The sequence below is a fragment of the Peromyscus californicus genome, unplaced genomic scaffold, assembly GCF_007827085.1.
Source record: "Peromyscus californicus insignis strain IS unplaced genomic scaffold, ASM782708v3 Scaffold_11__1_contigs__length_118956290, whole genome shotgun sequence".
Lineage (NCBI taxonomy): Eukaryota > Metazoa > Chordata > Mammalia > Rodentia > Cricetidae > Peromyscus > Peromyscus californicus.
Genome location: NW_026294402.1, coordinates 96,926,241 through 96,942,931, shown reverse-complemented (window position 1 = coordinate 96,942,931; position 16,691 = coordinate 96,926,241). Strand labels below are relative to the sequence as shown.

Below are 16,691 nucleotides of genomic sequence, written 5' to 3'. Positions count from 1 at the left end.
GACTTTTGGACACAATTTCCAAAACACTTTCTCACACACAGCTGGCTGCCTGACTGATCGCCACACCTTTCTGTGGAGTGGGCTGGGAGGTTCCAGCGTGGTACTTGGACTCTAAGTTTCCCAACTCCTAGCTCATCTTCCTTCTTCCTCCTGAGGAGCAAAGGCAGCAGTCTGTCTCTAGCCTTGAAGATGGGAGGAAACTCACTTTGCTTTAGTTTCACCAATATTATAGGACACTCAACACGTGTGAGTTCTCTGTACAAACTGGGGTTATTTACATGTCCTTAGAGCCCAGTAGGGTTAGATTGCTGGAGAGAGAGGCCTAGTTCTTGTTACAGGCCATCATGAGGACCCGTGGTCTTTTCTGCCTCTTGTAGGCATGCATTCATTTCCGCTTTATGGCTGCTCTGTGGCTGTGGACTGTCCTTACTGAGGCAGCCCCTGAACCTCCTCTTCATGGATGTAGGGAGAATCTGTGGAAGGGCCAGGATTATGGCAGAAGGAAGCTCCTGCACCACCATTCCCCTTACCCTTCATCATCTCCATGTGGCCTACTGTGAGCCTCATTCAGGGGAACCAGTGGCTTAGCCTGGGAACTAGCATATCTCTAGGGTTGCTGTCCTCCACAGTGTAGCCAGTCATTTAGGCCACTCAGTGCTTCCCATGCCTGTTCCTAGCAGAAGCTGGCCAATGTGGGTAGGTGAGGCACTGAGCTGGGCTAGATTTGGGACCCACACAGTAGGGACTTGCCTCGGAGACCCCTCATTCTCCTGCCTTCTCCTATGAACAGGTTGAACCAGGTCCCCAAGGCTTCCGGAATATGGTTGACTAGCTGAGGCCAGACCCACTGTCATTGTATGCCAACATGGGATGATGTGGCATTGCTGGGCTAGAGCTCCAGGCCACTTAGGCGAGGACAGGCAGGCTGCCTTCTGTGGGCACAGCTGGCTGTACCTCCATGAGGAAACAGGAGCTGGGAAGGGAATCCTCAAGGAGGGTGATTGGCTGGCACAGCTCCCGTGGGGGTATTTATAGTCAGGGCTGCACAAGTGGTTTCTCTCTTGCTGTGGGGCACCAGACACTGTGCTGCTAGGCAGACTTCAGCCAGGACCAAGGAGAGCAGCCAATCACAGCAGGGGAAGCCCGTTGCTGGGCAAGCTATGGAGACAGGTGGCTCAGCCCAAACACCTGCTGCTTCCAAAAGTTTGGAGTGTTCCAGGGTCCCCACCCTTCCTCTCACCAACACCCAAGCCCAAAGGCGTATGCAGAGTAGCAACAAGAGGACAAATGTGCCCTTTTGGATCAACACCATGCTCGCTCACATTTGTGCACACTCTGTCAGCACATGCCACTGGGCCACTTCCTTCTGAGATGAAGTTCCTCCAGCTGCCAGGGCTGGACGGCCTGTTGGTTACCAGGACTGGGTGACTGGGGTACCAACAAGGCACACATGAAGCAAGGTCAGTTTCGACGCTAGTGTCCTGACTCCTGGCATCCAAAAACATGGAAAGAAGCAGGTCTATTTCCCCCATGCATGCACGCCATTTAAAAAGTAGATGAAGTGTTCCACTAAAACTACACATATTGGTGGGATGGCGAAACCATTATGTTTCCTGGATTTAGGACTTCCATAAACACTCTCAGCAGCTCTGTATTTATACCAAATATTCAATCCTCAGGTTTTTTTTTTTTTTTGCAAAGACTATTTAAATCACCCTCTGTGGACTAATACTAAGAACCCCAGAGTCTTTTGTGACTGTCTTGAGAGTTACTACATTGCTTTCTATTTTGTTGTGTCTTGTCACTAACCTCCCATCCGACTGTGAGATGCTCAAAGCGAAATGACTTCAGTGTTTCCTGAAAGGCCCTAAAACGGTTGCCAGATGACTCATGCCAGGCAAGAGAGAAAGAGAGAGCTGCAACACACAAGGATACGTACACTCTTTGCACCCACCGATGGTTCACTGCTCACTCCCGTACTCACACACGGGCCCAGCCTGCGTACGCACATGCTCTGAGTGGTCATTCCTATGGCTGAAAGCTTCTGGAGTCTCACTCTTAGGCTTCTCATTGGCCCACAGCCTAATTTTGCTAGATATGATGTTGACCTTCACCGCCCCAAGTGTAGTCATTCCCTACAGTGCGGCTTGAGTTAAGGAAATAAACCTTTGCATGGATCCATTAGCCAGGACACAGAAGGATGAGTTCCTTAGTGGGTGTGTATGCATCTCGAAGATGACTGCCTCCCATGAACAAGGCAAGGGACACAGGGAAATTGCAATCATTTGAACACAGTCCCACAAGGACAGGGTTCTTGACCTGCTTGTTAACTGTTTAATCTCCAGCACTTAAACTTGTGCCTGGCACAAAGTAAATGCTAAAGATAGTTGTTGAAGGAATAAACGTGGGTGAGTGGAGTGTTTGGTTTTTGACTTTCCTTTTTGCCATTGTCTGAGGCCTGGCAAAGCAGAGTATTCCCTCTTAGTTGTACTCTTGTTTCCCCATTTGTAGAGGCTCACACGTTTGATTCCATGGTTCACATGGCTGGGGTCTGATGGAGCTCCCTAGCCACGGTCTGGAGTGGAGCTCTGAGTCCTGTTAGAGTTCTGTGTTCCCATCATGCACATCACCATTGATGGTCCTCCTCGCCCCTGACCTCAAAGCCGGGGTAATCAATCTCAGAGGAACACAAAACAAGGCCCACTATATTTGACCCATCCTTCATGTTCCAGAGAGGTTCTGGGCCATCAGGAAAGAGCACAGTCTGGACCCAGAGAGAAGAGGCCTTGGAAATGAACTTTTTATTGTGTTCTAGAGCCCAGGGCAGTAGGGGTCTATAGCACCCTTGACTGGCTCTGCCCAGGCCTCAAGTTATTACTTGATAGGCAGACCACTATCCTAGTCTGTTAAGAAAAAACAAAAACAAACAAACAAAAAACATTTTAAAGCTGGGTAGTCTTTGTGACATGAACAACCCTGCCTCTGGTGGGAACACACACAACCCTGCCTCTGGTGGGAACACACACACAACCCTGCCTCTGGTGGGAACACACACAACCCTGTCTCTGGTGGGAACACACACACACAACCCTGCCTTTGGTGGGAACACACACACACCCCTGCCTCTGGTGGGAACACACACACAACCCAGCCTCTGGTGGGAACACACACAACCCTCACTACCCCAAGCGAAGCTAAGTTCTCTCTGATAGCCCAGCCAGCAAACAAATGGGTGCCGAAGTTCACTGCATTGTTCCCCGGCTTCAGCCTCCAGAAAAGCAGGATCCCTGATGCCAGGGACCGCTTCCCAGGCTCACAGTGGCCTAAAGGCCTGGCTGAGCCACAAGCAGCCATGTTTGCTCACTGATTAGATGTTCGGGCCAATTTCCCAATGAACACAACCCAACTCTTGCAGTTATTTGTCAAGGAATTGAACTATAGAGACTGAACAGACAATAGAAAGGAAAAGAGATTTACCCTGAAAGCCGTTTCTTTCCAGTTCTTGCCATTTCCGGATTCCGTTTCTGACACCTTGGAATCCTGTGAGATAAGGACTGGCATGAGGCTCTTTGTGCAGGGAGCCCTAGGGCGAGTGCCATGCACCACCGTATCACTTACAGACCCATCTGTCTTAAACAAGGCTGCTGGGAACCTGTTCTCTCAGGATCTAAGATAGGCTGCCCTTGAATGTGACACATTTGAGGAAATGGATGCAACTCCTAAACTAAAAATATTTTTAAAATGTTAGAATGACAGTTATTAGTGATGATGGGATTGGCTATCAGGATTTCCCAGAAGGAATTTTTGCTCTACAGATGCCCAATACCCATTCCCATATCTCCAACACATAAATACGAAAGCATTGTTTTCTGTTTGGCCTGCCCATTTCTGTATGTGAGGAGTCTTGAAGTGCGGCGAGAGAGCATGGAACAAAGACTGCCTGTCCCTGTGGAAGTGGAAAGGGACAGCTGCCTACTTTCCCAGCCTCCCTCGCTGCTAGAGTTTGGGCCTGGATGGTCTAGCCATGGCCCGTCCGATGCACCTGTGCTCCGCTCTGGTGATGATGCAGTCAGAAGGGAAGGGAAGCACTTTCCCTGGCAGTGCCTGGAAATGCTAGTTGGGAGGCCGAGTTCCTGACACAGAAGTGATATATGTCCAGGCAGTGGGGACCACTGCCATAAAAACAAATTTCTGGTGTGGGAAGAGTGTCTGATGTACCTCGGTGGCTGCAGAGGTGGCATTACAAGACCAGCTCTGTGGCACACTTGATGGCAGGGTTCCCAGAAGCTCGGTCTCCAGTCTGGCTCTCTAACCTTTCACCCACTCAGAAGCCCCCAAGTCTTCCTCAGTCTCCCCCCTCCCCTGATCTTTTCCACAACAGTCTCCCCACAGTCTGCTTCGCGCAAAGTACTGTTTTAAGGAAATAGGTGGGAAAATTCTGGAATCCCAGAGAAAAGAAGAGAGACTCTGCCAGCCTTGCAGTCTAAATCCCCAGGGACTCTCCTCGCCTTTGCATCCCTCTGACTCTTCTCTGCCACAAGGCCACCGTGTCTGCCTTGTGACAATAATTGAGCTTTGTTCTCTTCTGATGCAGGGCTCAGGCCTTCCTTCAGCTGCTCCTCAGAGGGGAACTAGCTTGCTGGGGATAGGAAGAGACACCTGAAAGACATCTCTTCTGACGCAGGGCCCTTTCGTGTTCTTGTACATTTGTGCAAGGCTTCCGAACAAGTAGTGTGACTTAGTACTTTTCTTCCTCGGGCTGTGTCCCAAAGTGTGGATGCACACTGGTCAGTACAGCCTAGGGTTTCCATGGGCGCAGACCTTGAAGACTATACACGGTCCCCCCTTCCCACTTTGGTGTGGAATAGGGGACGAGGCTCTCTCCACTGTACAGCATCTTCAAGAAACCTTAACTGGGAAAATGTTTGTTGAAAAATACCAATGCCTTTCAAGTAGGGGCGCTTCACTCCCGAGTCAGGGCCAAAGTAAGTATACTGATCTGGAGTCAAGGGCGTTTTTCATAGGCTTTGGGTACCTGCAGGGCAGTTTTGATACCCAACACTTCAGGGCTTCTCTCTATACTCTCTGGTGACTTTAGGACAGATATGATGCAAAGGGACTCTACTGGGCAGTGGGGACTACCCTGACTTGGAACTGGGCCTCACTCGCTGCACACGGGGAGCGGTCTTTTGGATTGTGTTACATGCGACAGCAGCCATCTCATTTCCATCAAGAAGCCTAGGACATTTTCTTTCTCCTCTAAGGACCCTAAGTGGGTTTTACCCCTTTCTCCCAGGAGCAGCACAAAGAACTAGAGACTCAATTACCCTAAACAGCTCCTGTCCCCATAGTCTAGTCTACTAAACACCAGCTGCTAAGGACACTCTCAACTCTCCAGCCCTTCTCCCCCTAAGCGCCTCTTCTCCAGCTCTCCAGGAGCCATGCCACTGCTCCAGCCTGTGGGGCTGGTGGGTCGAGGGTGTCCACAGAGCCACTCTCCTAGGAGGGCAGGTGGATGGACAGTGGGTGGTGTGGCTTTGTGGGCAGAAAAGCCAAGACAGAGCAGCAGGAGGGGTCCCAAGGAACTCCAGGACTGCAGGGAGAGTCGGAGGCAGCGGCCATCTTTCTCTGCATTGATATCATGCATTTCTCCTAAGGAAGGGTTAGCCTCGGAGACCCTTAAATCAGCGTCGGAGCTTCCTCCAAGACCAGCACCATGAGGCCCCCACACTTATCAGGGATTTCCTGAACCTCCATTTGTCACCATTTATACTCTTATTGAAGCTGTGTCTATGGTGAATAGAGGCGGACCCGGCCTTCCGCAATCACCCTGTAAGCATTCATTTGGAGGTTTTCATTTTTCCCATCAAGTCTGCAGAACAAGTAAAATTGAAGCTAAATTCAAGCGTGGTCAGGAGACTTCAAACCCTACTTCACCACACCCCAGCCCATGTTCCCTTTACCCATTCATGTCTTATATTTGTTGGAGGCTGGAAGAGAGGCGCAAGAAGGGAAACTGAGGCTCTGGGTTATCTCAAAGTCTGACTCAATACAAAGATCCTGGGGGGTCCCTGGTGCTCTATGGAGTGCAGCATGCTGCGTGGGAACTAGGCCTCTGCTACATGTGATCAGTCTAAAGCCCTGACTTCTTCCTGCAGAGCGTTTTCCAACGTGTTTTGCATCCCTCAGGGAATAACGGGAGGAATCGGGCTTCCGAAATGACAGAGCACCCATAGGCCTGCATGGGGAGTCAACCTGGGACAACTACTGAGCTGCGCGTTGCCAAGGGACACCGGTGCTGTGGCGCCCAGGCACAAGCAGCGGTGGGGGAGAGGGTTGGGCTGGTCTCGTTCGGGGCGCCCCCCGGCGGGCAGACCCCGGGGCTTGGTGCCTGAGGTGTCCCGGGATCCCGAGGACCTGGGCCAGGCGCGCTTTACCTCCTCGGTTTTGCAGCAGCGCGCCCGGGTCCGCCTGAGAGTCCAAGTGCGTGGCTTGGGCCGCGCGCCGCTTCTCGGAGTGCACGATGAGCAGCATGTCGATGGCCACGGCATTGCTGTCCTTCTTCAGCTCCATGGTGCCGCCTCCCTCCCGGCCCTGTCGGCGCCGCGGCTGCTCGCGAGGCTGCCTGCGCTGCAAATGGCCCCGTGCTCGCCGCTGCCTGGAGCGGGAGAGGGCGAGGGCGCGGGAGAGGGCGCTGCCCCGCCGCCGCCAGGTCCGCCCGGAGCCGCGTTTCGCTGACTCTGCCAAATTTACCATTAGGACCCGCCCGGGAGGGCGCTACCCTCCTGAAGTGCCTCTAAGTCACCTTTGAAAGGAAATCCCCGGGCTGGGCCCTGAACTGCACCCAGGCCACACTTTGCAGGCTTTCTGACCCTCCCTCCCCGTGCAGAGGCAGTGCAGGCCCTGGACTCCAGCAACGTTCTCCCTTCAGCTGGGCTGGGTGCTGCTTCATCTCCGCCATCCAAGAGAAGCCACTGGCCAACCCTGAAACTTCAAATCAGAGCTGGTTTAGTTTTGGAAAAGGAAGACAAGGAGCTGAAGGCTGAATCACAGGGTGTGTAGATGCTGGCCACGCTTTTAGCCTTGACCCCTTTGTTCCCTTGGGTGGGCTATGGACGTTGATAGTTCTTTTCATAGGCTGAGGTGCTATGATGAGGCCCCCATCTCCCACTGATGGCTGTTTCATGGGTCATGTCCACTGGGCATCAAACTAACAATCATATTTTGCCTGAGATGGAGGTCTTAAAAATTTCAGTTCCTTCAGGAAGACTAGCTCTTGCCTGAGGGGAAGAAAGGAGGAGGAGGAAGAAGAGGAGGAGGAAGAGAGAGAGAGAGAAAGAGAGAGAAGAGGCCAGGGAACTGGGAGCTGCCTGCGGTTGTTAGGGAATTGGACCTGAGAACCTCTTCTATTTTTAGCCAGGCCTGCCCTGCCCAGCCAACAGCGACAGGGTGTTTGGCTGGAGGTCTGAGGAGTGTTTACATGGGCTTCTGCCTGGAAGCCTTTGGAACTGTGCGTCAACCAGGTGGGAGAGAATTCCCTAATTTGTGTTTCTACAGGTGATAGATGCCACCTCTGCTGGAAGGTCTTGCTCTGTAACCCTGCCTTAGTACATGGCTCCTGAGAGCTCTTCACCTTGTCCTTGCAACGGCCACTATCATACAAGCCCTGTTCCAGCTGTAGTGCCTCTTCTTGCTAGCTATGTGACCTTAGACCAGCCATTTCCCTCCATTTTCTCGCCACCAGGGTATCTTTGGGGTAATTAAAAGCCTCACGGGGCTTCTGTGAGAATGACATTCCTGGAAGGTTCCTGGCACACAGTAAGTGGTCTGCAAATGAAAGCTGTCATCCTTATCTCCTTCTAAAGGGAGGGAAAAAATACAGGTGGAGTGCTGTGGGGAGCGTACAGTCACACCCTTAGATTTTGAAGGTCTTTCCCCAACGTCTGTGGCTCACAGTTTGGTGTGTATGAAGGCTGATGCCCCACTGGGTCACCGCTGGCCCCTCTTCAACTGGGTGTCTGTCATCAGCTCCCAACAATGCTGAACTGGTGTGGTAGACAGCTGAGTCTCTTGATGGACAGGGGAGATAGATGATGCTCAAGGCAGGTTTCATTCTGCGAAAGTGAGTCCTGTTCCTGATTATATGTGTGTCAACACACACACACACACACACACACACACACACACACACACACACACACAAACACACAGAGCAGGGAGGGAGAGAGAGAGAGAGAGAGAGAGAGAGAGAGAGAGAGAGAGAGAGAGAGAGCGAGCACGTTGGAGAAGAAGAAAGGACTGAATTATGCAAACCGTCTGGGTCTTGGAAGTTGTTCAGGCAGACACGAGGACCTGAAGATCTGTACTCACCCCCTTCTTCCACCTGCTCATTGAGAGACTGGGTCCTCAGTTGATGCTGTTTGAGGAGGTTGTGGAACCTTCCGGAGGTGGGGCCTAGTCGGAGGAATTACGTCTCTAGCTAGAACCAGCTCTGCTTCCAGTCTGAGTTCTCTGCGTCCTGGTTGGCCCCTGAGATGTGAGCAAGCTGCCATACTCTAAACACGAGGGGTGGAAGCCACTCCTACCACGGGGAACTCTGCTATGCTTTCCCCACCAGGAAACTGAGCAAAAACAAGTCCTTCCCCTAGACTGCCTCTGTCAGGTATTTTGTCCCAGAGATGAGAAGAGCAGCTACTGCAGGTGTGCTGTCTGAGAGCAGACCCTCAAAGCAGCTCCCCTCGTTGCTAGAGGGGTTTAGTGGGGTGACATAGAGATGCTGAAGTCCCTTTGCTTAGGGTTACATTTTCACACCACATCCTCACTGTCAAGCTGCAAAGTGTTACTCTTAAGGACACAGCTTAATGACTCCTTCCAGAGCCGTTTCTGGGGAGAATGGTTGGCTGAAGTATACCAGCCAGAGGTCCAGGCAGTGCGTGCATGCACGTGTGTGTGTGTGTGTGTGTGTGTGTGTGTGTGTGTGTGTGTGTGTGTTTCTGCTGTCAGTGTGTGAAATCCAAGTCTTTGGAGCAGGGCTTGCCTTTCACCCTCATGACTAGAGATTTGGGCCATATACTTTTTTGCTGTAGGAAGCCATCCTATGTATTGTAGGATACTTCCAGGCATCCGACGAGATGCCAGTAGCATCTCCTCCCCAATCTTGATGGCCTACAATGTATCTAGATATCAACAAATGTTTCCAGAACCACAGTGAGAGTCTTGCTTTAGAGCGAACTCCTGAAATAGGGTCACCTTGACTCTGGATCCCAATGCTGCCAGGCACTTGGACCTATCCTCATGGTTCTTAGTGCCAAGACCCAGCTCCTGTAGCCTGCAAAGCTGCTCCCTGCCTGGAGCTTGGAGGAAGGACTGAAGTGTTCTTTTCTCTCCCTGCTTGAATCCCATCCCTTGGCCTGGGTTGATTCAGTTGTGTTCCCTTTTCTGGTGACCTGTTCTTGGACAGAGAGGGAGGACACATAGAGAAGTTGAGGTGGCTGAGACACTGGGATGTATCAATCAGGGAAGGGGTACGGGGTGAGGAGAGTGGAAGAGAAGGACTGAAGCTACCAACATAGTACTTAGGCAGGGGTTCTACTCCATCTGCTCCAATCCCGACCCCAGTTGAACCTTCGAGACAAAAGAAGCCGGCCTGCAATTCACACCTTGGACCAGCCCCTTGCCATATACACCTGCACTGCAGCCCAGACCATTGCCGACAAGGCTCAAACACTTCTAGCCTTTCTGCTATTAGGTTTTCCTCCATAAGGTATTCCATCCATCCAGATACCATATTGAATTATGGGCTCCGGAGATTTTTATACCAATCTAAGTAATGAATCCATGCTCTTGTCTTAGGTCTGGCAAAATAGAGATTACTTCCGTTTTTTTTGGTAAATCCTTAATTATTTCAATTACAGTGAATTGGAAATTTCAGAATTCGAATGGCACAGAGCAGTCAGAATTCAGTACGCATTGAATAAGCAATGTTTCTGTAGAATGATGAACCACATGTGTGAGGGAGGTTTCATGAGATTATGATGGAGCTGAAAAACTCCCACTGCCCTAGGGACATGATCACTATTATAACAACTGTGACACAACACAGCACACACGTGTTCCTATTGATGCTGCTGTAGACAAACCTATTATCTGCCAGTAACCATAGCAATATACTTATGCAAAGTACATACTTGATGATAGTAGGCAACCATTTTACTCATTCATGTATTTACACTATACTTACCCTCTTTCTTCCCTACACTATACTTTTCTTGTTAGGCTGTACTCTTATTTATATAAAAGAGTTTGCTATAAAAAAAATCTGACTTTGTTTGAAAATGCCGTAATACTATCTTATATATGCTAATGTAAATACTTTTTTAAAAAGCAAAACATTCTTGCTCCGTTACCGTGTTTTCTGATTGTACCATTTTTTTCTTTCTGTGTTTGATTCAACCTTGTGTTTATTTGTTCACCACGACCCTAGAGGCAGCAGGCTACTCTGTATGTGTACCTATATCTCTACCTTTCTAAGTCTCCTGCATTTACAGATCTGTTTATTGATAGCATCTAGCTGAAATAGGTAGCAGACTGCACCGAAGCTTCTTAAGTGGGCAGTGAGCCACAAATGTGTGAGTTGTAAAAAATTTGGCAACAAGAAAACGTTTCTAAATGCACAATGACCCCAAATTAACTCAAAATCAAATGTAATTAGTCTGAACTATTTCTGGCAGTGCTCACCCTTAAAGCATTGTGGGACTCCACTGCAGCCTTGGTTCTGGACACACGACATGCACACTTAGCACTGTGCATGCTGTCACACACCACGAGACACCACCAGTGCTGTCCTAGATACCTTGGCTCAGATCCAAGACTACATTGTACTTTATAAACTGCAGTATTTCACTGTACGTACAAAAACTTCAGCCCATGTAGAAACATAACAGTTTATTTATGGAAAATAAAAACTTTAAAATATTTTCTTACTATTCTCTCCCAGGATATAAGCATCAAATTAGTTTACCTTTCTACTGCATTGTGTCAGAATATTTGATTCTAAAAATTGCTGCTTGGGTTGCTGACATGAATTTTATTTAAACAATGACTCAATGAATTTTGTTTTGGGATTAGGATAAATTTTCTGAATTAACCCTAAATGTTCTTCTGCTCTTTGGTCCTTCCTGTTTAAACAAAGCTGTGATCTCAGCATTTATGATTATAAAACCCAAACACTGGTCATCTCTGAAAAACACTGAAGATGGCCTGTGCCCTACACTATCAAATACTCAGACACAATTTAATTTTTTATGTGAAAATAAATAACAATCATGTTGTTAGTATGCAAATTTGCCTTCATCTTCAACAAATGGCAAAATCATACATATAGCAATGAACTGTTTTAAAGTAAATTTCTTTATGGTTTATTATCAGTAAATGCTTGATTTGTATTATTTTATATACTTATATATCTGCAATTGCATAAAACTTTTTTTTGGATGAAAAGGGGTCACAAGAGAGAAGTGTTTAGAAGCCTAGGTTTGTTAAATACGTGGCATGATGTTCATACAATGATGAAATCACTTAATAATCTATTTCTCGGACCACGGCGCTCGTGACAAACAATGCATGACTGTAGCCTTGTTGTCAACTTTATTTCCCCAGTTTGGCACGCAGGCATGGCCAGCTGTCACCCACACTGCCTCCACCCCTTTGCTTGAAGGTGGATTTGTCAGTTGTCTGCTGAGTTCCAGGCTCCGAGCTAGGGCTGCTGCCTTGGAGAGGGAGTCGGGGTGGGGGCTTACTCCTGGCCATAGATTCTCACACAGCCTGAGATGAGTGGTTCCTTGTGTCCTGCCTCACACTGCTGCTGTTTGTCCTTAGAAAGAGGAGCTCTTTAGGTCTTCCAGTTTGAACCCCTTTACTTCTCTTGGGGTTTCCAAGAGGAAAACTTCTCTCTTCCCCAGAGATCTCAGGCACAAGTTGGTACAGCGTAGGCTTTTAGCAGGGAACCTGCGAGTACAGCATGCTTGTTTCCATAGATGTATCAGGGAAGGGCAACAGGAAGTGAGAGGGTGCAGGCAAGGTGACCAGGCCAAGTTCTTAGAACAAGGCGACCCTTCTTCCAGCAACAGAAAGCCCATGAGTTCTGCCAAACTCATGACATGGATGGAAAATTCAGAAGACCAGACAAGAAAGAGACCACATCACCTAATACTGCCATTTAGGCATGATTACTTTTATGTGTTCTGTAATTTAGTGTTTCCTCTGCTATTGTGGCAACGTAAAATAAGTTGAGTATAAACCCCTTAAAAGTAACAGCAAGCTGGTATCATGTAGTTTGGTATCTTGATTTTTCCTCTCTCAGTACACACAATGAACCTCCTCAAAACCGATTAAAAGGCTAATCAGTGACTATGACTGTTTCTGCTTGGCCCAGTGTTAAGAGTTTGGTTTGTTTCACATTAGCCCCCGAGGGATGCCATGGTGAATGTCTGTGTGCCTACACCTCTGGCCACATAGCTGGCTACTTCCTTAGAATAGAGTCCAGGAAGTGGGATGACTGACTCAAAAGGTTATGACTATTTTAAGGCTTGAGATATATACAATGTCAAATGACTTTCCAAAGAGATTGTGTCTACTTACAAACTCACTAGCCGTGCATGTCAACCTCCTGTCACCTGTCACACGCATTGGATGCTGTCATTACATAAGCCTTTAACATTAGGGTAACTAATGCATGTTATAGATTTTAATTGAAGCTTTATTACCTCTAGGAACAAACTTTGTATATGTGCATACATGTGAGTGCACCCTTGACTATGGGTATGCATGTGGAGGCCAGAGGATGACAATTTTTTCTTTTCCATTTTTGAGATAGAATCTTCCATTGGCCTGGAACTCAGCAGGCAGGCAGGCTGGCTAGCGGGCAAACCCATCTCTGCCTCTTCAGGGCAGCGCTGACAAACCTGAGCCACCTTGCTCAGCCTTTTTACATAGATCAGAGGGTTGAACTCAAGTCCTCTGTTGCAAGGTTTCCCAGGTGAGCCATCTCCCCAGCCCAACTTTATGTGTGTGTGTGTGTATGTGTGTGTGTGTGTGTGTGTGTGTGTGTGTGTGTGTGTGTGTGTGTGATTGACTTCAAGGCTTATCTTCTTCCTTTCTATTTTCTACTGTAACGACACGGACATTTAAACACTAGTTGGAAGGAAGAACACTCTTCCTTCTACACAAGCTCTTTCTTTTTTTACAGTGAACTCTCTGGTGAAGCCCTTGCCAAACCTCTGAGCCCTTTAAACTCTCTGAGGACCAGGTCATTGCTTCACTCACCCCTCAGCCTTCTGCTTTCCCCACACAGGCGGTGCTCAGTAAATGTTTGAGTCAAATTGGACAGAACGAGGGCTTCCAACAAGTTGACCCATCTCCTTCAGCTTGGAGATGTCACCGAGCCTCCCAGAGCAGTTGCTGCTCCGCATCGTTCTCACAGACCTTCAGGGCACAGGGAAGGAGGTTAAATGAGGACGGGTGACTCTAAAGGTGCCTTCCTTGGCTGCTGGCAGAACCTTCTGGAGCACAGATTGAGGAGAGCTTCATTCAGAGAACTGCTGAGTCCTGTGCAGACACCCTCACCTTGCTGCAGCCAAGAGCCAAGCAAGATTTTTTTTTTTTTTTTTTTTTTTTACAGTTTCCACTCTGGCCCTTTCTGGTTTCTGCCTCCCCAGCCTGCAATGGGACTGCATGCCACTTCTCCTGTCAGCCTAGCTTTTCGTGACCCCTTAATTGGCTTTCTGTATTTTTCTGTCCATAGCTCTTGAAAGCCCTATCTTGTTGCACACATTCGTGGGCAAATGCGGGAAGCACTCTGGTCCAAACTTCAAGTACTTTGACTGCTGGAGTCCTGTTCTGTGAAGTCTTGGCCTTTTCCCGGGGATGGAGACGATGAAAATCAATTTGTCTCTCACCACCATTTCCAAAATATCTTGGTCGATGCCAAGAGAGAGATCCAGTAGCACATGAAAGCCGGAGAAGAGATTACCTCTTCAGCCTTGCCAAGCATGCATCACCAAGTTATTGACATGTCCCTTGCATGTCCCTTGCGACGAAGGGACCTCATCCACCCTTTGTTCCTGTGTCAGGTCTGTGTTAGAGCTCAGATCTTGTGCTCTTATTTCCGTGGATCCATCCTGTCTGTCTCGCTTGGACTGATGGATTTGTGTCCATTTTATTGCCAGGAAAATGAAGGATGAAGAGATTGGTTCAGGGGACTGGGGAGATGGCTCAGTCAGTAAAGTTTTTGCTGTACGAGCATGAGGAAGACAACTGGAGTTGACCCCTGACCTCCAGAAATCATGTGCACACAACATGCGTGTGCACCTGAATGCACATGTAGACACATTCACCAACATGTAACAACATATTCCCCCCACACACACAGAGAGGGGGGGGGCGGGCTTGGGTCTCCTCCATGGATTCTGGGGAAGCCTGGTTTTCCCATTAAGCCAAACACGCATGCTACTGCATGCTGTTAGTGAAAAGAGGGCCCTGTGTCTTTTCCAGGGGAAGGCTGAGGTTTGGACTGACATCTGTAGGGCCTGGGGGAATGCCGAGCGTAACAACAGTTCCTTGAGAAAGAACCATTTTCTGGACAGGGTGAAGTTGTCTAACAGGAAGATGAGTCAGGCAGAGGAAAAGGCTTTGGAGAGTCCACACAGAGCTACAAACAAACCCACAGCAGCCTTTGGATCAATTCTGCCGACCCCCAGGGGCCCGTCAGGAGGGTGCTACTGGAGAAAACAGCCCAGTGGCCTGGATCCCAGGGCTGTGAGAGAGCCAGCTTTCGGTGTCCGTGCAGACTCAGGCTTGGCCTGTCCCTGGGGCAGAGTGTCTAATAGGAGCCCTGGGTATTTTTAGTCTCACGTGTGCAGGCGCAGGACAGGAGGAACTGGATGGGAACAGCTAATAAGCCATGGTCCTTATTAAGTTGGGAAAGCTGACATGAGGGGTGGAAAGGGAATACTGGAACTCTTCATAGGCCTTGTGTTTTAGAGAACTCTCTTTACATAATTCACATGGAAAGATTGGGGTCAGGGTGATGATAGCTAGCCCTGGCTGCAGAAACCTGGAAACCGGGCATGCTCACTGCCTGCAACCGACCAGCCCTGCTCTGCCCTGGTTGGGAAGAGCTGGGGTAGGAACTATTGGGGGTCATTGGTTCAGGCTAGGATCCTTCCAAGGGCCAATATCAGAAGTTCCCGGCGAGATTCCAACAAGCACAGGCAATAACTGAGTGGTATCATCCATTATTGTGAATTTACAGACGAAGAGATGGGGTCAAAAGAGGTCCAGGGACTGGGTAAGGTCACCCATCTGGGCAGAGGCAGAGCTAGTGTGCACCTTCTCAGTGTGGATGGGCGCCTACCACTGCTTTCTCATAGCAACAGCCAGCTGTGTCTAGGATGCCTGTTCCTTTCCTCTAGCCTACAAACATCTCCTCTGCCAAATTGGTGTCAAGGGCTGTATGATTGGACTGGGCAGTGAGGATGATTCCACTCCTGCTGTCAAGGAGCTCTGGATTTGCTGAGGGCCGCATAGAGGTGTCAGCCCAGCTGAACCTCCATGTGACTGGAACGCAAGCTTGCCCTGGGAGGAGAGTGCTTGGCTGGCATCCAGACTTTGGTGTCGAGCGTGAGGACAGCAAAATCTCTGCTGGTACGGTCAGTTCTCCTTCTCCGTGGCAACTCCTGAGGGCGAGGCTGGGCAGGTGGCCAGGGAAGGGCAAGTGTGCTCTCTACCCATGCCTTCACTCTGAGCTTGGTGGTGCATGAGCCTGGGGCTTGGGCGCAACTGCCAATGGAGGCAGCGTTCAACCCTCATGACCACCGGTCACCACCACCCGTGTTTGTGGTTTGACAGCAATGGCAGACAGGATGGGAACAATACTTGGGGTGAAAGTACTGAAGAGAGTTCCTTACAACCTTCTTGCCTTGGTCCCAAGCCAACTTGGCATGTGACTGCAGCCATCTGTTTGTGCATCCGCCTATCCATCCTCTTCAGTACTTGAGTACCACATATTCACAGCTATCCATTTCACTTAGCTGTTTATCCACCCATCCCTGCATCTCTACATAGACATTGATCCTCAACCCATCTGCCAGTCCCACTCTTCGATCCATTCTCTCGAACACGGTTCATTCACCCACCCATTCATCATCCATCCATCTGTCCTCCATCCCCATCCAATCATAACCCCTTTACTCCATCTGGAGCCAGACTCCATGTTCTAGGCCTGTGTTGGATGCTGTGGGAGCACAAAGATGAGTGAGTCCCTCTCTGTAGTTGACCTAGAAAATCGTGTGCAGACCCACTGAGGAAGGCCACAGAGTTTAGGGTAACCTCAGAGGCTCACTGAGATCTGGACAGAGTGGAACAAGGGAGATGAGTGAAGATCAATTAGGATGCTTGGGACTCTCTGGAAGGATTGAGATGCGGGGAGAAAGGCAGGCAGGCAGGCAGGCAGGCTTGGGAAGAATGTCAGTTATGGCCTGGTCATTTGTGTTCCTCCCACCCCTAGTCATATATTGACATCCTAATCTTCATTGTGACAGTAACAGGAAGTGGGTCTTTGGGAGGTAATTAGGTTATGAATGGTGGTATTAGCATCCCTATAAAACTATCTCAGATGACTGTATAAGGACACA

General features: G+C 49.2%; 1 protein-coding gene across 1 annotated transcript in view; it reads right to left on the bottom strand.

The window, feature by feature from the left end:
- Nucleotides 1–6,968, bottom strand: part of Ky (kyphoscoliosis peptidase) — a 40,275-nt gene extending 33,307 nt beyond the window's left edge. Inside the window, exons 1-2 of the mRNA XM_052718336.1 lie at nt 6,438–6,968; nt 3,478–3,540 (exon numbers count right to left, since the gene is read on the bottom strand). Of these exons, the coding sequence (XP_052574296.1) occupies nt 3,478–3,540; nt 6,438–6,756 (382 nt within the window). The 5' untranslated portion in view covers nt 6,757–6,968. The remainder of the gene's footprint in view (nt 1–3,477; nt 3,541–6,437) is intronic.
- Nucleotides 6,969–16,691: the final 9,723 nt, after the last annotated feature.